This window comes from Bombina bombina, chromosome 9 (genome assembly GCF_027579735.1).
Source record: "Bombina bombina isolate aBomBom1 chromosome 9, aBomBom1.pri, whole genome shotgun sequence".
Classification (NCBI taxonomy): domain Eukaryota; kingdom Metazoa; phylum Chordata; class Amphibia; order Anura; family Bombinatoridae; genus Bombina; species Bombina bombina.
The window spans coordinates 264,214,412-264,237,043 of NC_069507.1; the positions used below are offsets into that span (position 1 = coordinate 264,214,412).

Sequence of the window (22,632 nt, forward strand, 5' to 3'; positions counted from 1 at the left end):
TGCTGCACATTCGCTGTTACTTTCAGAACTCATGGGTCACACTGTACAATGACATGAATATAGACTCACCGGTACATATCACACCTGCTGTACCATCTGCTGCACATTCGCTGTTACTTTCAGAACTCATGGGTCACACTGTACAATTACATGAATATAGACTCACCGGTACATATCACACCCGCTGTATCATCTGCTGCACATTCGCTGTTACTTTCAGAACTCATGGGTCACACTGTACAATGACATGAATATAGACTCACCGGTACATATCACACCTGCTGTATCATCTGCTGCACATTCGCTGTTACTTTCAGAACTCATGGGTCACACTGTACAATGACATGAATATAGACTCACCGGTACATATCATACCTGCTGTACCATCTGCTGCACATTCGCTGTTACTTTAAGAACTCATGGGTCACATTGTACAATGATATGAGTTTAGACTCACCGGTACATATCACACCTGCTGTATCATCTGCTGCACATTCGCTGTTACTTTCAGAACTCATGGGTCACATTGTACAATGATATGAGTTTAGACTCACCGGTACATATCACACCTGCTGTATCATCTGCTGCACATTCGCTGTTACTTTAAGAACTCATGGGTCACACTGTACAATGACATTAATATAGACTCACCGGTACATATCGCACCTGCTGTATCATCTGCTGCACATTCGCTGTTACTTTCAGAATTCATGGGTCACACTGTACAATGACATGAATATAGACTCACCGGTACATATCACACCTGCTGTATCATCTGCTGCACATTCGCTGTTACTTTCAGAACTCATGGGTCACACTGTACAATGACATGAATATAGACTCACCGGTACATATCACACCTGCTGTACCATCTGCTGCACATTCGCTGTTACTTTCAGAACTCATGGGTCACACTGTACAATGACATTAATATAGACTCACCGGTACATATCACACCTGCTGTATCATCTGCTGCACATTCGCTGTTACTTTCAGAACTCATGGGTCACACTGTACAATGACATTAATATAGACTCACCGGTACATATCACACCTGCTGTACCATCTGCTGCACATTTGCTGTTACTTTAAGAACTCATGGGTCACACTGTACAATTACATTAATATAGACTCACCGGTACATATCACACCCGCTGTACCATCTGCTGCACATTCGCTGTTACTTTCAGAACTCATGGGTCACACTGTACAATGACATTAATATAGACTCACCGGTACATATCACACCTGCTGTATCATCTGCTGTACATTTGCTGTTACCAAGGGCAGTAAATGAGCACTCTCCTAGCTGTGACTCACTGCCTTTACAGTGAAACTGATCAGTCCAAACAGAGCCGTTCCCTTTCCCAAAATACCCTCCAGCTGGTACTGAGAGAGCAATTCCACAGTGTAACTGTCTGCATAGGACGTGAGCAGCTGGTAAATCCCAGTGTGAGCTGCAGAGTGTCCCCCATTGTCCGGAGTGCAGCAGCTCCACTCTCCCTGAGCAGCGCTGGGTGCCGTTTATAATTCTGAAGCCGCTAAATGTACCTGAAATCAAGGAATAGATTATAGTATTGATTGATGGTAGCAAATAAAGTACATTATACAGTTTAATGAAATAGTCCAAAACTTTAGATGTAGTGACACTCCTGTTTTTTCATGGTGAATTATTACTAGAAGATTGGAGGGAGATTTTATTTTTGGCTTATTGCAGCAGATCCTATACTATGTATGTCACTTATATTGAGATGGCGTAATATGCCACAACAATTAAATATATTTAGATGTCACAGTCTGTATATCTAGCTGCCCCTTGATATCATGATGGACTAGCGTGTGTCACATTTGTCTAGATGGACACAAACACTTTCTGATGATCTTTCTTTCACCCATATTTGATCCTCTTAGTCATACTTTCCCTACACAATAAGGGCTAGATTATGAGTGGGACGCTATCGTTTGTGCGCAAGTGATATCAGGTTTCCACCGCCATTTGCACGCAAGTTAAATTCCGCTTGTATTACAAGTTGCAAGTGCAAAATTTTACGCTAGTATGTGTAGTGCAACCTCAGAGATCTGGTTCTGTTACGCGAGTCACAATAGTGTCACAAAACACATCAAAATTACATTTAAAAGCACAGTTGTACTCATAAGAACACTATCTAATAATAATTATTAAAACATATATTGCATAAAAAAGGAATATGGGCTCAATGAGTTGAGGTCTCAAGTTTTAGAGAAAAAAAGACCAAAAAGAGATACACACATACACATGTCTAAATAAGAATGTGTATCGGGATTCAAAAAGTAGAATTGGGAGACTTGGAAAGAACACTACTTTGTGCTGAACGTAGATGGATATTCTTGCTTGATACTACCCAACCAGGTGGACTAAATGAACAAAACAATTGTGTGTTGTTTCTATAAATACTCAAGAAACCAAAATAGAAGAAATAAAACAATTCATAATATGGTTAAATGTTAAGCAAAACAAATATACTCCATGTTACAACACTATAAGGGGGATGTTTATCAAAGCCTCAACTATGCTGCATTCACCGGCACCAATACGCTCAGCTAACATTGAAGCTGCGGACCTGAATACGCTCTCCATATTTATAAAAAAAGCCGGCAAAAATACACGCATCAAGTATGGGACGATGAGCATCCAACTATTGTTAATTATCAGTCATCAAACTCGCGTCTATTCGGCTTTTTACCAACTTTATTTATACCCTGTCACTAAATGCCGCAACTATACTAAAATGTTTAACCCCTATCCCGCCGCTCCCGGACCCCACCGCAACCTAAATAAAGTTATTAACCCCTATCCCACGCCACTAAATAAATCTATTAACCCCTAAACCCCTGGCCTCCCACATCACTACCACTACTTAAACCTATTAACCCCTAAACCACCAGCCCCCCACATCGCCATAAACTATATTAAGCTATTAACCCCTAAATCTAACAAGCCGCTAACTTTAAATTATAATTACAACATTCCTATCTTAATATAAATTTAAACTTACCTGTAGAATTAAAATAAACTAATTTAAACTATTAATTAACCTACCCTCACTATTATACTACAATTAGATTAAACTACCAATTAAGTAAATTACATATTAAAAAACCCTAAACCTACTCAAATTATTTAAATCTACTATTAAACCTTTTTAAAATTTACTAAATTACCAAAAAAAATAAACGCTAAGTTACAAAAAATAATCACTAAATTACGAAAAAACAAACAAACCACATTATCAAAATAAAAAAGCCCCCCAAAATAAAAAATAACCTAGAATAAACTACCAATGGCCCTTAAAAGGGCCTTTTGTGGGGCATTGCCCCAAAGAAATCAGCTTTTACCTGTAAAAAAAAAAATACAAACACCCCCCAACAGTAAAACCCACCACCCAACCAACCAACCCCCCCAAAAAAAAAAAATAAGCTCCCCATTGCCCTGAAAAGGACATTTGTATGGGCATTGCCCTTAAAAGGGCATTTAACTCTTTTACATGCCGAGACCCTACTCTACAAATAAAACCCACCCAAAAAACCCTTAAATAAACCTAACACTAACCCCCGACGATCCACTTACAGTTATTGATGTCCCGCTTGAAGGATCCATCCAGCCGGCAAGAAGTCTTTATCCAGGCGGCTCTTCTATCTTCATCCATCCGATTGGAACAGCCAATAGGATTAGAGATGCTTAAATCCTATTGGCTGATTGGAAATTTTCAGCCAATAGGAATGCAAGGGACGCCATTTTGGATGACATCACTTGCATTGAAGTTCCAGTTTACGGCGGCGACCGTATGAAGATCTTAAGGATGGACCCGCTCCGCGCTGGAAGGATGAAGATAGAAGAGGCCACATGGATGAAGACTTCTTGCCGCCTGGATGAGGACTTTACTGGCTGGATGGATCCTTCAAGCGGGACTTCAATAACTGTAAGTGGATCGTCGGGGGTTAGTGTTAGGTTTATTTAAGGGTTTTTTGGGTGGGTTTTATTTTTAGAGTAGGGTCTGGGCATGTAAAAGAGCTAAATGCCCTTTTAAGGGCAATGCAAATACAAATGCCCTTTTCAGGGCAATGGGGAGTTTAGGTTATTTTAGATAGGTTTTTTTTTTTATTTGGGGGGGTTGGGTAGTGGGTTTTACTATTGGGGGTGTTTGGATTTTGTTTACAGGTGAAAGAGCTGATTTCTTTGGGGCAATACCTCACAAAAGGCCCTTTTAAGGGCCATTGGTAGTTTATTGTAGGCTAGGGTTTTTTTATTTTGGGGGGGCTTTTTTATTTTGATAGGGCTATTAGATTAGGTGTAATTCTTTTTTATTTTTGATAATGTGTTTTTTTTTCGTAATTTAGTGTTTTTTATTTTTTGTAACTTAGAGTTTATTTTTTTTGTAATTTAGTAAATTTTAAAAAGATTTAATAGTAGATTTAAATAATTTGAGTAGGCTTAGGTTTTCTAATATATAATTTAGTTAATTTAATTGGTAGTTTAATGTAATTGTAGTATAATAGTTAGGGTAGGTTAATAGTTTAAATTAGTTTATTTTAATTCTACAGGTAAGTTTAAATTTATATTAAGATAGGGATGTTGTAATTTTAATTTAAAGTTAGCGGCTTGTTAGGTTTAGGGGTTAATAGCTTAATTTAGTTTATGGTGATGTGGGGGACTGGCTGTTTAGGGGTTAATAGGTTTAGTTAGTGGTAGTGATGTGGGAGGCCAGAGGTTTAGGGGTTAATATGTTTATTTAGTGGCGGCGGGGTCCGGCAGTGGCAGGATAGGGGTTTAATAACTTTATATAGTTTGCGGCGGGGTCGGGGATCGGCGGGATAGGGGTTAATAACTTTATATAGGTTGCAGCGGGGTCGGGGAGTGGGGGGATAGGGGTTAATATATTTTATTTAGATTACAGCGATGTTCGGGGGCGGCAGATTAGGTGTAAGGTGTAAACGTTACTTGTTTTCAACCATATAAATCAATGGGATATCTGGCAGCATCGAACATAAGCTTTCGGTGCTTTCAGACTCCCATTGATTTCTAAGGCATCCGCGACCTCCAGGGTGGCAGATTGAAAACCAGGTACGCTGGGCCGGAATATTTTTGATAACTGGGAAAAGGTGTCAAATAGAGCCGAATGTGTATTCGGAACATCTGTAATGATGTAAGCATTGATCTGCGTCAGATTGAGACCAGCGGATCGTATGTTACGTCACAAATTTCAACTTTTGCCGGTCTCTAAGCTTTAATAACTAGGTCGGATCAAGCTTGCAACAATTACGCTGCGGAATTCCAGCGTATTTGCGGTTGACGGCTTGATAAATATTCCCCTAAATGTCTAAAATCTCAAATATAAATAATTTATGACTATTCATAAAAGTATAAGATGACTAAGTATATGATCTTAGATGCAAGTACAAAACTAACACAACAAAATAAGAATAAAAAAACAAATAATAAAGGATATACAAGAAATAATGAGACTCCAAAGATACTAAAACTTTGAATGGATGAATATCATTTTTATTATCGGTTATTTGTAGAGCACCAAAACATTCTGCATCGCTATAAACATAGGCGGTATACAAGGTAGCAATTATAGGGATCAATTGGGTAGAGGGCCCTGCCGAGAGTCGCACTGTTAGTCAGCTCTTATGAAGGTGATCTGCAAACAGTTGGGCTCTTAGGCTTACACGCTAAGGGGGTTCATGGTGGATAGTAATGGACGAGAGGAACTGGTATTAGGAAAGCTTAGTCAAGTTTTTACTCTTTATTACAGTTATAACTTTTTATTTTTTATTAACTTTTTTTATTGTTTTTTGTATTTTTAATCACTTTGAACATATTTCTCATGTCACCTATTTCTATAAATAATGGCTCTAACACAATCCATACACAATCTAACCAAAATAATGAGGACACTAATGCAATATTCACACTTTATTCCATTTTGATTTCAGTTTTAATATCTACTAATCACACACACCTAAATTATGAGTTTTGTGCTTAACAGGTGCAAATATAATGCCAAAAATTGCGTTATTGCACTCTCCATATCGCTGCCATTACGAGTTACTGAAAAGCCTCCTTGTGCTGTGTGGTATGGTGCGTTAAGCTCCATACCGCACAAAAGCCAAGGGCTAAATTTACGTGCTTGTGTACGCTTTCCTCCATAGAAATCAATGGAGAGAAAGTATTAGAAAAAAACAAAACACCTGCGATCGTGGAATGGCAATCGCCGTAATGCAACCCCATTAATGTCTATGGGGAAAAGAAAATTACGTTTAACCCCTTAATGACCACAGCACTTTTCCATTTTCTGTCCATTTGGGACCAAGGCTATTTTTACATTTTTGCGGTGTTTGTGTTTAGCTGTAATTTTCCTCTTACTCATTTACTGTACCCACACATATTATATACTGTTTTTCTCACCATTAAATGGACTTTCTAAAGATACCATTATTTTCATCATATCTTATAATTTACTATAAAAAAATTATAAAATATGAAGAAAAATTTAAAAAACACCACTTTTTCTAACTTTGACCCCCAAAATCTGTTACATATCTACAACCACCAAAAAACACCCATGCTAAATAGTTTCTAAATTTTGTCCTGAGTTTAGAAATACCCAATGTTTACATGTTCTTTGCTTTTTTGTAAGTTATAGGGCCATAAATACAAGTAGCACTTTGCTATTTCCAAACCATTTTTTTTTTCAAAATTAGCGCTAGTTACATTAGAACACTGATATCTTTCAGGAATCTCTGAATATCCATTGACATGTATATATTTTTTTTAGTAGACATCCCAAAGTATTGATCTAGGCCCATTTTGGTATATTTCATGCCATCATTTCACTGCTAAATGCGATCAAATAAAAAATAATCGTTCACTTTTTCACAAATTATTTCACAAACTTTAGGTTTCTCACTGAAATTATTTACAAACGACTTGTGCAATTATTGCACAAATGGTTTTAAATGCTTCTCTGGGATCCCCTTTGTTCAGAAATAGCAGACTTATATGGCTTTGGTGTTGCTTTTTGGTAATTAGAATGCCACTAAATGCCACTGCGCACCATACATGTATTATGCCCAGCAGTGAAGGGGTTAATTAGGGAGCATGTAGGGAGCTTTTTGGGGTAATTTTTGTTAAGATTACTGCAGCTTTCACTGTATCTTTGCACTAACCTTGTTTTATCATTATATGTTAGAAGTGCTGCAGCTTTAAGCTCAGCTCACCACACCCCCTGGGTGTGTCTGGGTCTCTGTGACATCATCAGAAGCCATGTTAGTTTTACTGATGGAACCTGCTAGTAAATAGCCATGTGGCTGTAGCTGAATAAAAGTTATCTAAAGTTCCTGCTGCAGAGTCTTCATGATATGTGCAAGAGACATCAGACACAAGGTAACAGCACACAACTGAATGTTCTAACCCTGACTACACAGAGAACATAACAATTTTAGCTTTAGTGTAGTGTAGTAGACAACCCCAAGTATTGATCTAGGCCCATTTTGGTATATTTCATGCCACCATTTCACCGCCAAATGCGATCAAATTAAAAAAAAAGTTACATTTTTCACAATTTTAGGTTGCTCACTGAAATCATTTACAAACAGCTTGTGCAGTTATGGCACAAATGGTTGTAAATGCTTCTCTGGGATACCCTTTGTTCAGAAATAGCAGACATATATGGCTTTGGCGTTGCTTTTTGATATTTAGAAGGCCGCTAAATGCCGCTGCGCATCACACGTGTATTATGGCTAGCATTGAAGGGGTTAATTAGGTAGCTTGTAGGGAGCTTGCAGGGTTAATATTACATTTAGTGTAGAGCTCAGCCTCCCACCTGAAACATCAGACCCCCTGATCCCTCCCAAACAGCTCTCTTCCCTCCCCCACCCCACAATTGTCCCCGCCATCTTAAGTACTGGCAGAAAGTCTGTCAGTACTAAAATAAAAGCTAGATTTGTTTTTTGTTGTTGTGTTTTTAAAAAGCATATTTACATATGCTGCTGTGTACGATCCCCCCTTAGCCCCCAACCTCACTGATCCCCCCAAACAGCTCTATAACCCTCCCACTCTAACTTAATGGGCGCCATCTTGGGTACTGGCAGCTGTCTGCTAGTACCCAGTTTAGAAGAAAAAATGTTTTTTTTTAACATTTGTTAAACTTTTCTGTAGTGTAGCTTCCCCCCACACAAAACCAACCCCCCACCCCTCCACGATCTCTTTTTGTGCTTTTGCACAAACAAGATTAGGCCACTTTTATTAAAACATTTTCTGTAGTGTAGCGGTTCCCACCCGCTCCCGCCCCCGTGCACGCGCTCGCCCGCCACCCTCCGTGCACGTGCGCGTGTCCGTGCGCGCCCCCTGTCAGTCCTGCCCCTGATCCTGCCTCCCTTCACGTCACGCGGCACACCGATGGCCACCCACCCGCCTCCCAAGTCGGCTCCCACCCACCAACGATACCGGCCATCGATGTCCGGTGCAGAGAGGGCCACAGAGTGTCTCTCTCTGCATCGGATGGCCATGTAAGGTTATTGCAGTATGCCTCCATATCGAGGCATCACTGCAATAACCGGAAAGCAGCTGGAAGCGAGCAGGATCGCTTCCAGCTGCTTTCCACACCAAGGACGTGCAGGGTACGTCCTCAGGCGTTAACTGCCTTTTTTTTGTGGACGTACCCTGCACGTCCTTGGTCATTAAGGGGTTAAACTTAACACCCTAACATAAACCCCTAGTCTAAATACCCCTAGCCCGCTGCTCCCTGACATCACCGACACTAATAAAAGTTATAAACCCCTAATCCACCACTCCCCGACATCGCCGATACTAATAAAAGTTATTGGCTGTTCAAATCAGCCAATAGGATTTCAGAAGCTCTCATCCTATTGGCTGATTTGAATTTGGAGAATCAATTCAGCCAATAGGAATACAAGGTACGCCATTTTGAAACGGGTACCTTGCATTCAACTTCAGTGTACGGCGGTGATAGTATGAAGAGGACACTCCGCGCAGGATGTCATCGTCATTCAGGATAACTCCGCTCCGCGCCACCAGGATGAAGATAGAAGACGTCCCCGAGATGGATGAAGGTGTCGCCACCTGGATGAAGACTTCTTGCCGCTTGGATGGAGATGGATGTCCGGACTTCAGGAACCATGAGTAGATTTTATGGGGTTAGTGTTAGTTTTTTTTTTTTGGTGCGAGCTCAATCAATAGAATGCGAGCTCAATCTGATTGGCTGATTGAATCAGCCAATCGGATTGAACTTGATTCTGATTGGCTGATTCCATCAGCCAATCAGAATTTTCCTACCTTAATTCCGATTGGCTGATAGAATCCTATCAGCCAATCGGAATTCGAGGGACGCCATCTTGGATGACGTCCCTTAAAGGAACCGTCATTCGTCGGGAAGTCGTCGTCGGAAGAAGATGGGTCCGCGGTGGAGGTCTTCAAGATGGAGCCGGTCCTCATCGGATGAAGATAGAAGATGCCACTTGGAAGAAGATGGTTGCTGGTCCGGATATACTCTTCTTCCCGGATAGGATGAAGACTTTGGAGCCTCTTCTGGACTTCTTCAGCCGTCGGATGATGGATGTCTAGCCCCCGCTTGGGCTTAGATGAAGATATCGGAACCAGGACGGATCGGTGATACCCGGTGAGGTGAAAACAAGGTAGGATGATCTTCAGGGGCTTAGTGTTAGGTTTATTTAAGGGGGGTTTGGGTTAGATTAGGGGTATGTGGGTGGTGGGTTGTAATGTTGGGGGGGGTATTGTATGTGTTTTTTTTTACAGGCAAAAGAGCTGAATTTCTTGGGGCATGCCCCGCAAAGGGCCCTGTTCAGGGCTGGTAAGGTAAAAGAGCTTTGAACTTTAGTAATTTAGAATAGGGTAGGGCATTTTTTTATTTTGGGGGTCTTTGTTATTTTATTAGGGGGCTTAGAGTAGGTGTAATTAGTTTAAAATTGTTGTAATATTTTTCTTATGTTTGTAAATATTTTTTTATTTTTTGTAACTTAGTTCTTTTTTATTTTTTGTACTTTAGTTAGTTTATTTCATTGTAGTTATTTGTAGGTATTGTATTTAATTAATTTATTGATAGTGTAGTGTTAGGTTTAATTGTAGGTATTTTATTTAATTAATTTATTGATAGTGTAGTGTTAGGTTTAATTGTAACTTAGGTTAGGATTTATTTTACAGGTAATTTTGTAATTATTTTAACTATTTTAGCTATTAAATAGTTCTTAACTATTTAATAGCTATTGTACCTGGTTAAAATAAATATAAAGTTACCTGTAAAATAAATATTAATCCTAAAATAGCTATAATATAATTATAATTTATATTGTAGCTATATTAGGATTTATTTTACAGGTAAGTATTTAGCTTTAAATAGGAATAATTTATTTAATAAGAGTTAATTAATTTCATTAGATTAAAATTATATTTAAGTTAGGGGGGTGTTAGTGGTAGGGTTAGACTTAGCTTTAGGGGTTAATACATTTATTAGAATAGCGGCGAGATTCGGTCGGCAGATTAGGGGTTAATAATTGAAGTTAGGTGTCGGCGATGTTAGGGAGGGCAGGTTAGGGGTTAATAAATATAATATAGGGGTCGGCGATGTTAGGGGCAGCAGATTAGGGGTACATAGCTATAATGTAGGTGGCGGCTCTTTGCGGTCGGCAGATTAGGGGTTAATTATTGTAGGTAGCTGGTGGCGACGTTGTGGGGGGCAGGTTAGGGGTTAATAAATATAATATAGGGGTCGGCGGTGTTAGGGGCAGCAGATTAGGGGTACATAGCTATAATGTAGCTGGCGGCGGCGTGCGGATGGCAGATTAGGGGTTAATAAGTGTAGGTAGCTGGCTGCGACGTTGTGGGGGGCAGGTTAGGGGTTAATAAATATAATATAGGGGTCGGCGGTGTTAGGGGCAGCAGATTAGGGGTACATAAGTATAACGTAGGTGGTGGTCGGCAGATTAGGGGTTAAAAAAATTTAATCGAGTGTCGGCGATGTGGGGGGGCCTCGGTTTAGGGGTACATAGGTAGTTTATGGGTGTAAGTGTACTTTAGAGCACAGTAGTTAAGAGCTTTATAAACCGGCGTTAGCCCAGAAAGCTCTTAACTACTGACTTTTTTCTGCGGCTGGAGTTTTGTCGTTAGAATTCTAACGCTCACTTCAGACACGACTCTAAATACCGGAGTTAGAAAGATCCCATTGAAAAGATTGGATACGCAATTTACGTAAGGGGATCTGCGGTATGGAAAATTCGCGGCTGAAAAGTGAGCGTTAGACCCTTTTTTGACTGACTCCAAATACCGGCGGTAGCCTAAAACCAGCGTTAGGAGCCTCTAACGCTGGTTTTCACGGCTACCGCCAAACTCTAAATCTAGGCCTAAGTTTTCTTTATTTTTAAAGTAATGTTAGTTTTTTTTATTTTAATTGTAATTTAGGATTATTTTAATTTATATAATGGGGTTAATTTAGGGGGTGTTAGGTTAGGAGGCTTAGTGATTAGTTATTTGTGTTGTGGGGTTTGGCGGTCTAGGGGTTAAAAGATTTATTACGTTAATTGTGAAGTGGATTAAAGGCGGTTTAGGGGTTAATCCATGTATTAGATTAATTAGCTATGTGGGTTAATGGCGGCTTAGGGGTTAATAGATGTATTAGGTAAATTGCGATGTTGGGGTTGGCGGATTTAGGGGTTAATAATTTTATTAGGTAGTTATTTGTTTTCTTTTTTTTCTTAATACTTATTGTGTGCGGTTAGTTTTTTTTTTTTTAATACTTATTGTGTGCGGTTAGTTTTTTTTTTTAATACTTATTGTGGGCAGTTAGGTTTTTATTAATACTTATTGCAGGCGGTTATTTTTTTTTATTTTTTTAATACTCCATTTGCCTTCGCGGCATCCCGGTGGATCCCAAAAATGGCAGGGTGATGAAAGAATCAACCTTCGTTGGATTATTTCACCATCCAGCCATTTTCGGAATCCACCAGGATGTAGCTTACGCTGCATCCTGGTAGATTCCGAAAATGGCAAGGTAAATGCCATTTTCGGTATCCACCTGTATGCAGCTTCGCTGCATCCAGGTGAATTTTTTGGATGCGTGGGCAGTCAACATTCTTTTGGCTGCCTCGCGCTGCCAACATTCCATTGAGGAAGCGTGCGCAACTGGTGACGGCGATGGATGCATGAAAAACGCAATTATAGTATAGATGACATGGTATGGTCAAGTGTGTTATGATCACCAGTCCTTATTTTTAAATCTCCTGGAATCACAGGGATTCAATCATATATAATCCATTCTATCACTAATATAAAAGGAATCATAGTTTACAAACTAGGAGACAAATAGAAACAGTTTCCTTTTAATATATTTACATATAAATAAGGCTAGATTACGAGTTTTGCGGTATGGGTGAAAAAGCAGCGTTAAGGTTCATAACGCTGCTTTTTCACTACCGCTGGTTTTACGAGTCTTGTAGGTTTAGGGGCACCGCACACTTTTTTGGCCGTAACGCAAATTAACTTACGCAATTTGCGTAAAGTCTTTTTTCAATGGGACTTCCATAGCGCCGATATTACAAGCATTTTCTGGGAGGCCAAAAAGTGAGCGGTATAGCCTATCCCGCAAGATTTGTAATGCAATCTAAAGTCAGTAGTTAAAGCTGTAGCATAAAACTTATAACTAAAGTGCTAAAAAGTACACTAATACCCATAAACTACCTATTAACCCCTAAACTGAGGCCCTCCCGCATATAATAGCAAACATTATAATAAATTTATTAACCTCTAATCTGCCGATCCGGACATCACTGCCACTATAATAAACATATTAACCCCTAAACCGTCGCACTCACGCATCGCAAACACTAAATAGGAATTATTACCTAAATAATTCCTATTTAAAACTAAATACTTACCTATAAAATAAACCCTAAGCTAGCTACAATATAACTAATAGTTACATTATAGCTAGCTCAGGGTTTATTTTTATTTTACAGGCAACTTTGTATTTATTTTAACTAGGTAGAACAGTTACTAAATAGTTATTAACTATTTACTAACTACATAGCTAAAATAAATACAAATTGACCTGTAAAATAAAACCTAACCTGTCTTACACTAACACCTAACCTTACATTACAATTAAATAAATTACCTAAATTACAAAAAAAAAATTAAATTACACAAAATAAAAAAAGACATTATCAGATATTTAAACTAATTATACCTGATCTAATAGCCCTATCAAAATAAAAAAGCCTAAACTAAACTATCAATAGCCCTTAAAAGGGCCTTTTGCGGGGCATTGTCCCAAATAAATCAGCTCTTTTACCTGTAAAAAAATATAAACAACCCCCCAACAGTAAAATCCACCACCCACACAACCAACCACCCAAATAAAATCCTAACTAAAAAAAACTAAACCGGGAGAAGTCTTCATCCAAGCCGGCAGAAGTGGTCCTCCAGACGGGCAGAAGTCTTCATCCAGACGGCATCTTCTATCTTCATCTTTCCGATGCAGAGCGGCTCCATCTTCAAGACAAACTTGTCTGTGAAATAAATACAAAGTTGCCTGTGAAATAAAAATAAACCCTTAGCTAGCTACAATGTAACTATAAGTTATATTGTAGCTAGCTTAGGGTTTATTTTATAGGTAAGTATTTAGTTTTAAATAGGAATTATTTAGGTAATGATAGAAAGTTATATTTAGATTTATTTGAATTATATTTAAATTAGGGGGTGTTAGTGTTAGGGTTAGACTTAGGTTTAGGGGTTAATAAATTAAGTAAAGTGGTGGCGACGTTGGGGGCGGCAGATTAGGGATTAATAAATATAGGTAGGTGGCGACGGTGTTAGGGGCGGCAGATTAGGGGTTAATAATATTTAACTAGTGTTTGCGATGGGTGAGTGCGGCATTTTAGGGGTTAATATGTTTATTATAGTGGCAGTGACATTGGGGGCGGCAGATTAGGGGTTAATAAGTGTAGGTATGTTGCGGCGACATTGGGGTCGGGAGATTAGGTGTTAATAAATATAATGTAGGTGTAGGCGATGTTGGGGGCAGCAGATTAGAGGTTAATAAGTATAATGTAGGTGTCGGCGATGTCGGGGGTGGCAGATTAGGGGTTAATAGGTATAATGTATGTGTCAGCGATGTCGGGGGTGGCAGATTAGGGGTTAATAAGTGTAAGATTAGGGGTGTTTAGACTTGGGGTTCATGTTAGGGTGTTAGGTGTAAACATAAATTTTGTTTCCCCATAGGAATCAAAGGGGCTGTGTTACGGAGCTTTACGCTGCTTTTTTGCAGGTGTTAGACTTTTTTTCAGCCGGCTCTCCCCATTGATGTCTATGGGGAAATCGTGCACGAGCACGTAAAACCAGCTCACTGCGGCTTTCAGCAGCGCTGGTATTGGAGCACAATTTTGCTCTACGCTCATTTCTTGCCTAATAACGCCAGGTTTTTGTAAACCTGTAATACCAGCACTGTAGGGAAGTGAGCGGTGACAATAACGTGCAAGTTAGCACCGCACCCCTCATAACGCAAACTCGTAATCTAGCCGATAGTGTGGTCAGATTGTACCAATTAATTCCATGATTAACGCTGCAGAATCTGTTGGAGCTCTACAAATACCTGATAATAATAAATACTGATATGTAAGCAATTATAGGATAATAGTTATTTCTACCCCTATATTCAGTTATACCAAATGTCATGGTCATATTGGTACCTAATCTAATAAGATAAATGGTGGTGATCTCATGATATAGCTGTGATTCACATATTAAATATTGACATAGAAAGGGTGCCGCATAGACTCAGGGGCGTATTACCACATAGGCCAACAAGGCCGGTGCCTAGAGCGGCAGCACTTTTCCACATCGCACTTTATAACTGCTTAAAAAACATAATTTATGCTTACCTGATAAATTTATTTCTCTTGTAGTGTATCCAGTCCACGGATCATCCATTACTTATGGGATATTCTCCTTCCCAACATGAAGTTGCAAGAGGATCACCCACAGCAGAGCTGCTATATAGCTCCTCCCCTCACTGCCATATCCAGTCATTCGACCGAAACAAGACGAGAAAGGAGAAACCATAGGGTGCAGTGGTGACTGTAGTTTAATTAAAATTTAGGGCGGGCCGTGGAATGGATACACTACAAGAGAAATAAATTTATCAGGTAAGCATAAATTATGTTTTCTCTTGTTAAGTGTATCCAGTCCACGGATCATCCATTACTTATGGGATACCAATACCAAAGCTAAAGTACACGGATGATGGGAGGGACAAGGCAGGATTAAACGGAAGGAACCACTGCCTAAAGAACCTTTCTCCCAAAAACAGCCTCCGAAGAAGCAAAAGTATCAAATTTGTAAAATTTTGAAAAGGTGTGAGGCGAAGACCAAGTCGCAACCTTGCAAATCTGTTCAACAGAGGCCTCATTTTTAAAGGCCCAGGTGGAAGCCACAGCTCTAGTAGAATGAGCTGTAATCCTTTCAGGGGGCTGCTGTCCAGTAGTCTCATAGGCTAAGCGAATTATGCTCCGAAGCCAAAAGGAAAGAGAGGTTGCCGAAGCTTTTTGACCTCTCCTCTGTCCAGAGTAAACGACAAACAGGGAAGATGTTTGGCGAAAATCTTTAGTAGCTTGTAAGTAAAACTTAAAGGCACGGACTACATCCAGATTATGTAAGAGACGTTCCTTCTTCGAAGAAGGATTAGGACACAATGATGGAACAACAATCTCTTGATTGATATTCTTGTTAGAAACCACCTTAGGTAAAAACCCAGGTTTGGTACGCAGAACTACCTTATCTGCATGAAAAATCAGATAAGGAAAATCACATTGTAAGGCAAATAGCTCAGAGACTCTTCGAGCCGAGGAAATAGCCATCAAAAACAGAACTTTCCAAGATAAAAGTTTAATATCAATGGAATGAAGGGGTTCAAACGGAACTCCTTGAAGAACTTTAAGAACCAAGTTTAAGCTCCACGGGGGAGCAACAGTTTTAAACACAGGCTTAATTCTAACCAAAGCCTGACAAAAAGCCTGGACGTCTGGAAGCTCTGCCAGACGCTTGTGCAAAAGAATAGACAGAGCAGAAATCTATCCTTTTAAAGAACTAGCTGATAATCCTTTGTCCAAACCCTCTTGGAGAAATTACTCCATGAGTAATTCTTGGATTCACACCAATAAAGATATTTATGCCATATCTTATGGTAGATTTTCCTGGTGACAGGCTTTCGTGCCTGTATTAAGGTATCAATGACTGACTCGGAGAAGCCACGCCTTGATAGGATCAAGCGTTCAATCTCCATGTAGTCAGTCTCAGAGAAATTAGATTTGGATGATTGAAAGGACCTTGTATTAGAAGGTCCTACCTCAGAGGCAGAGTCTATGGTGGAAAGGATGACATGTCCACTAGGTCTGCATACCAGGTCCTGCGTGGCCACGCAGGCTCTATCAGAATCACTGATGCTCTCTCCTGCTTGATTTTGGCAATCAGTCGAGGGAGCAGAGGAAACGGTGGAAACACATAAGCCAGATTGAAGAACCAAGGAGCTGCTAGAGCATCTATCAGCGTCGCTCCCGGGTCCCTGGACCTGGATCCGTAACAAGGAAGCTTGGCGTTCTGGCGAGACGCCATGAGATCCAGTTCTGGTTTGCCCCAACGATGGATCAGTTGAGCAAACACCTCCGGATGGAGTTCCCACTCCCCCGGATGAAAAGTCTGACGACTTAGAAATTCCACCTCCCAGTTCTCTACACCTGGGATGTGGATCGCTGACAGATGGCAAGAGTGAGACTCTGCCCAGCGAATTATCTTTGAGACTTCTAACATTGCTAGGGAACTCCTGGTTCCCCCTTGATGGTTGATGTAAGCCACAGTCGTGATGTTGTCCGACTGAAATCTGATGAACCTCAGGGTTGCTAACTGAGGCCAAGCTAGAAGAGCATTGAATATTGCTCTTAACTCCAGAATATTTATTGGGAGGAGTTTCTCCTCCTGAGTCCACGATCCCTGAGCCTTCAGGGAGTTCCAGACTGCGCCCCAACCTAGAAGGCTGGCATCTGTTGTTACAATCGTCCAATCTGGCCTGCGAAAGGTCATACCCATGGACAGATTAACCCGAGATAGGCACCAGAGAAGAGAATCTCTGGTCTCTTGATCTAGATTTAGTAGAGGGGACAAATCTGAGTAATACCCATTCCACTGACTTAGCATGCATAATTGCTGCTGTCTGAGATGCAGGCGCGCAAATGGCACTATGTCCATTGCCGCTACCATTAAGCCGATTACTTCCATGCACTGAGCCACTGACGGACGTGGAATGTAATGAAGGACACGGCAAGCATTTAGAAGTTTTGATAACCTGGACTCCGTCAGGTACATTTTAATCTCTACAGAATCTATAAGAGTCCCTAGGAAGGTGACTCTTGTGAGTGGGGATAGAGAACTCTTTTCCACGTTCACTTTCCACCCATGCGACCTCAGAAATGCCAGAACTATCTCTGTATGAGACTTGGCAATTTGAAAGCTTGACGCCTGTATCAGGATGTCGTCTAGATACGGAGCCACCACTATGCCTCGCGGTCTTAGAACCGCCAGAAGTGAGCCCAGAACCTTTGTAAAGATTCTTGGGGCTGTGGCCAACCCGAAGGGAAGAGCTACAAATTGGTAATGCCTGTCTAGAAAGGCAAACCTTAGGAACCAATGATGATCTTTGTGAATCGGTATGTGAAGGTAGGCATCCTTTAAATCCACTGTGGTCATGTACTGACCCTCTTGGATCATGGGTAGGATGGTCCGAATAGTTTCCATTTTGAATGATGGAACTCTGAGGAATTTGTTTAAGATCTTTAGATCCAAGATTGGTCTGAAGGTTCCCTCTTTCTTGGGAACCACAAACAGATTTGAATAAAACCCCTGTCCCTGTACCGTCCGCGGAACTTGATGGATCACTCCCATTACTAGGAGGTCTTGCACACAACTTAGGAATGCCTCTTTCTTTATCTGGTTTGCTGATAACCTTGAAAGATGAAATCTCCCTTGTGGAGGAGAAGCTTTGAAGTCCAGAAGATATCCCTGAGATATGATCTCCAACGCCCAGGGATCCTGAACATCTCTTGCCCACGCCTGGGCGAAGAGAGAAAGTCTGCTCCCCGCTAGATCCGTTTCCGGATAGGGGGCCGTTCCTTCATGCTGTCTTGGGGGCAGCAGCAGGTTTTCTGGCCTGCTTGCCCTTGTTCCAGGACTGGTTAGGTTTCCAGGCCTGTCTGGAATGAGCAACAGTTCCCTCTTGTTTTGAAGCGGAGGAAGTTGATGCTGCTCCTGCCTTGAAATTTCAAATGCACGAAAATTAGACTGTTTGGCCTTTGATTTGGCCCTGTCCTGAGGAAGGGTATGACCCTTGCCACCAGTAATGTCATCAATAATTTCCTTCAAGCCAGGCCCGAATAAGGTCTGCCCCTTGAAAGGAATGTTGAGTAACTTAGACTTTGAAGTCACGTCAGCTGACCAGGATTTAAGCCATAGCGCCCTACGCGCCTGGATGGCGAATCCGGAATTCTTAGCTGTTAGTTTAGTCAAATGAACAATGGCATCAGAAACAAATGAGTTAGCTAGCTTAAGCGTTCTAAGCTTGTCAATAATTTCCTCCAATGGAGCTGTATGGATTGCCTCTTCCAGGGCCTCAAACCAGAATGCCGCCGCAGCAGTGACAGGCGCAATGCATGCAAGGGGCTGCAAAATAAAACCTTGTTGAATAAACATTTTCTTAAGGTAACCCTCTAATTTTTTATCCATTGGATCTGAAAAAGCACAACTGTCCTCAACCGGGATAGTGGTATGCTTTGCTAAAGTAGAAACTGCTCCCTCCACCTTAGGGACCGTCTGCCATAAGTCCCGTGTAGTGGCGTCTATTGGAAACATTTTTCTAAATATAGGAGGTGGGGAAAAGGGCACACCGGGTCTATCCCACTCCTTGCTAATAATTTCTGTAAGCCTTTTAGGTATAGGAAAAACGTCATTACACACCGGCACCGCATAGTATCTATCCAGCCTACACAATTTCTCTGGAATTGCAACTGTGTTACAGTCATTCAGAGCAGCTAATACCTCCCCAAGCAATACACGGAGGTTCTCAAGCTTAAATTTAAAATTAGAAATCTCTGAATCAGGTTTCCCCGAGTCAGAGATGTCACCTACAGAAAGAAGCTCTCCGTCCTCATGTTCTGCATACTGTGACGCAGTATCAGACATGGCTCTTACAGCATTTGCACGCTCTGTATCTCTCCTAACCCCAGAGCTATCACGCTTGCCTCTTAATTCAGGCAATCTAGATAATACCTCTGACAGGGTATTATTCATGATTGCAGCCATGTCCTGCAAGGTAATCGCTATGGGCGTCCCTGATGTAATTGGCGCCATATTAGCGTGCGTCCCCTGAGCGGGAGGCGAAGGGTCTGACACGTGGGGAGAGTTAGTCGGCATAACTTCCCCCTCGACAGAACCCTCTGGGGATAATTCTTTTATAGATAAAGACTGATCTTTACTGTTTAAGGTGAAATCAATACATTTAGTACACATTCTCCTATGGGGCTCCACCATGGCTTTCAAACATAATGAACAAGTAGGTTCCTCTGTATCAGACATGTTTAAACAGACTAGCAAGCTTGGAAAACACTTAAAACAAGTTTACAAGCAATATAAAAAATGTTACTGCGCCTTTAAGAAACACAAATTTTGTCCAAATTTGAAATAACAGTGAAAAAAGGCAGTTACACTAACGACATTTTTACAGTGTATGTAACAAGTCAGCAGAGCATTGCACCCACTTGCAAATGGATGATTAACCCCTTAATAACAAAAACAGAATAATAAATGACAAAAACGTTTTTTAAACACAGTCACAACAACTGCCACAGTCTACTGTGATTGTTACCCTCCTCAAACACGACTTTGAAGCCTTTTGAGCCCTTCAGAGATGTTTTGTATCATGCAGAGGGAAGCTGAATGTCTCTGTCAGTATTTTTATCTGCACAGAAAAGCACTAAAAAAGGCCCCTCCCACTCATATTACAACAGTGGAAAGCCTCCAGGAACTGTTTCTAGGCAAAATTCAAGCCAGCCATGTGGAAAAAACTAGGCCCCAATAAGTTTTATCACCAAACATATATAAAAAAAGATTAAACATGGCTGATCGGAACAGCCAATAGAATGCGAGCTCAATCTGATTGGCTGATTGGATCAGCCAATCGGATTGAACTTGAATCTGATTGGCTGATTCAATCAGCCAATCAGATTTTTCTAACTTAATTCCGATTGGCTGATAGAATCCTATCAGCCAATCGGAATTCGGCGGACGCCATCTTGGATGACGTCATTTAAAGGTACCTCATTCCAAGTTCAGTCGTCGGCCGGGATGGATGCTCCGCGGCGGCGGAGCGAAGAAAGAAGATTGAAGATGCCACCGGAAGAATGAAGACTTTGCTGCCGCTTGGAGGAAGACGTCGCCGGAGGAAGAATTCTTCTTTGCCGCTTGGAGGAAGACATCGCCGGAGGAAGAATTCTTCTTTGCCGCTTGGAGGAAGACATCACCCGGATCGGATCAGGAGTTCGGCCCGGTGTGGTGAAGACAAGGTAGGGAGATCTTCAGGGGGGTAGTGTTAGGCTTTTTTAAGGGGGGTTTGGGTGGTTTTAGAATAGGGGTATGTGGGTGGTGGGTTGTAATGGGGGGGGGGTATTGTATTTGTATGCAAAAGAGCTGTTTTCTTTGGGGCATGCCCCACAAAAGGCCCTTTTAAGGGCTGGTAAGGTAAAGAGCTTTGAAATTTGTTTAATTTAGAATAGGGCAGGGAATTTTTTTTATTTTGGGGGTTTATTATTTTATTAGGGGGCTTAGAATAGGTGTAATTAGCTTAAAAATCTTGTAATCTTTTTTTATTTTTTGTAATTTAGTGTTTGTTTTTTTTTGTAATTTAGTTTAGTTAATTTAATTGTATTTTTAGATAGATGTTTGTAGTTTATTTAATTTATTGATAGTGTAGGTGTATTTGTAACTTAGGTTAGGATTTATTTTACAGGTAATTGGGTAATTATTTTAACTAGGTAGATATTAAATAGTTAATAACTATTTAATAGCTATTAAACCTAGTTAAAATAATTAACAATTTACCTGTAAAATAAATATTAACCCTAACATAGCTACAATGTAATTATTAATTATATTGTAGCTATCTTAGGGTTTATTTTATAGGTAAGTATTTAGATTTAAATAGGAATATTTTAGTTTATAATATGAATTAGATTAATTTAATATAAATTTAGTTAGGGGTGTTAGGGTTAGATAGAGTTAATATAGTTAATATAAATACTATAGTAACTATATTAACTATATTAACCCTAATATAATTAGGGTTAATATAGTTAATATATATAATGTAATACCTATATTAACTATAATATACTTAGGGTTAATATAGATAATATAGCTGGCGGCGGGGTAGGTAGATTAAATTAGGGGTTAATCATTTTAATAGAGATGGCGGCGGTGTAAGGGGCTTACATTGGGGGTTAATAATTTTAATATAGATGGCGGCGGTGTTAGGGGCTCACTTTAGGGGGTTATAGATATAATATAGCTGGCGGCGGGGTACGGGAGCGACGGTTTAGGGGTTAATAACTTTATTAGGTTGCTGCGGGGTACGGGAGCGGCGGTTTAGGGGTTAATAGCTTTTTTATTGTTAGGATAGTGAGGGGGGATAGCGGATAGAGGGTTAGACAGTGCGGGCTATGTTAGGGAGGCGTGTTAGACTTGTCGGGCTATGTTAGGGAGGCGTGTTAGACAGTGCGGGTGTTTTAGACTTTAGTCAGGTTTTATAGGCGCCGGCAGTTTCTAACGTGCCGCAAGTCACTGGCCACGCCAGAAATTTGTACTTACGCAGATTTCTGGACATCGCTGGTTTGTCAGACTTACGGCACGTTAGCATCTGACGGCGACTTATATGGGATAGCTCGAGTTGCGAGCTGAAACTGCGGGCGACGCCGGTTCCCTCGCTTGCGCCGCAAACTGCGATCTATATCGGATCGCGCCCCTGGAGTGCAGCACTGACAGCCTCTCACAGGGAAAAGAATACTGAACAGTCCTATTAAATCACGGTAAGGTGGACAGGGGGCTGCTGACTTAATTTATGTATGTCTGCTGTTAATGGCAGATTTTTCTTTAATGCCTGCGCTGCTGTGCAGACTGAGCAATGTTTTCCCAGCATTCCTGTCTAAAATAGGAAAATCTATTTGAATTGCTCATCTGATTTAAAGGTTTATTTGTGTGTGCAATATAAAGAAAAGTAAGGGAATACATGTTTATGAGGGTCTGTTCAAAAGAATGACAGGATAGGGAAATATCTTACTGTGCAATTTTCTTTCCCAAAAAAAAGTATATACAAATAATAAAAAAAATATATATATATATAAATATTTCATGCTAATTGCACAGTTTACACACACACACATTTTATTTTTTATATATATATAGTCCAGATAGAGGACAGCACAATCTTACGCCAATTCAACTGCCAAGGTGCACTGCAAACC

At 40.5% G+C, this 22,632-nt stretch overlaps 1 protein-coding gene across 1 annotated transcript in view; it reads right to left on the reverse strand.

Moving 5' to 3' along the window:
* The window catches only part of LOC128640568 (scavenger receptor cysteine-rich type 1 protein M130-like), a 296,798-nt gene that overhangs the window by 174,107 nt on the left and 100,059 nt on the right, over window positions 1-22,632 (reverse strand). Inside the window, exon 7 of the mRNA XM_053693039.1 lies at window positions 1,234-1,551. Coding sequence (XP_053549014.1) covers window positions 1,234-1,551 — 318 coding nt within the window. The remainder of the gene's footprint in view (window positions 1-1,233; window positions 1,552-22,632) is intronic.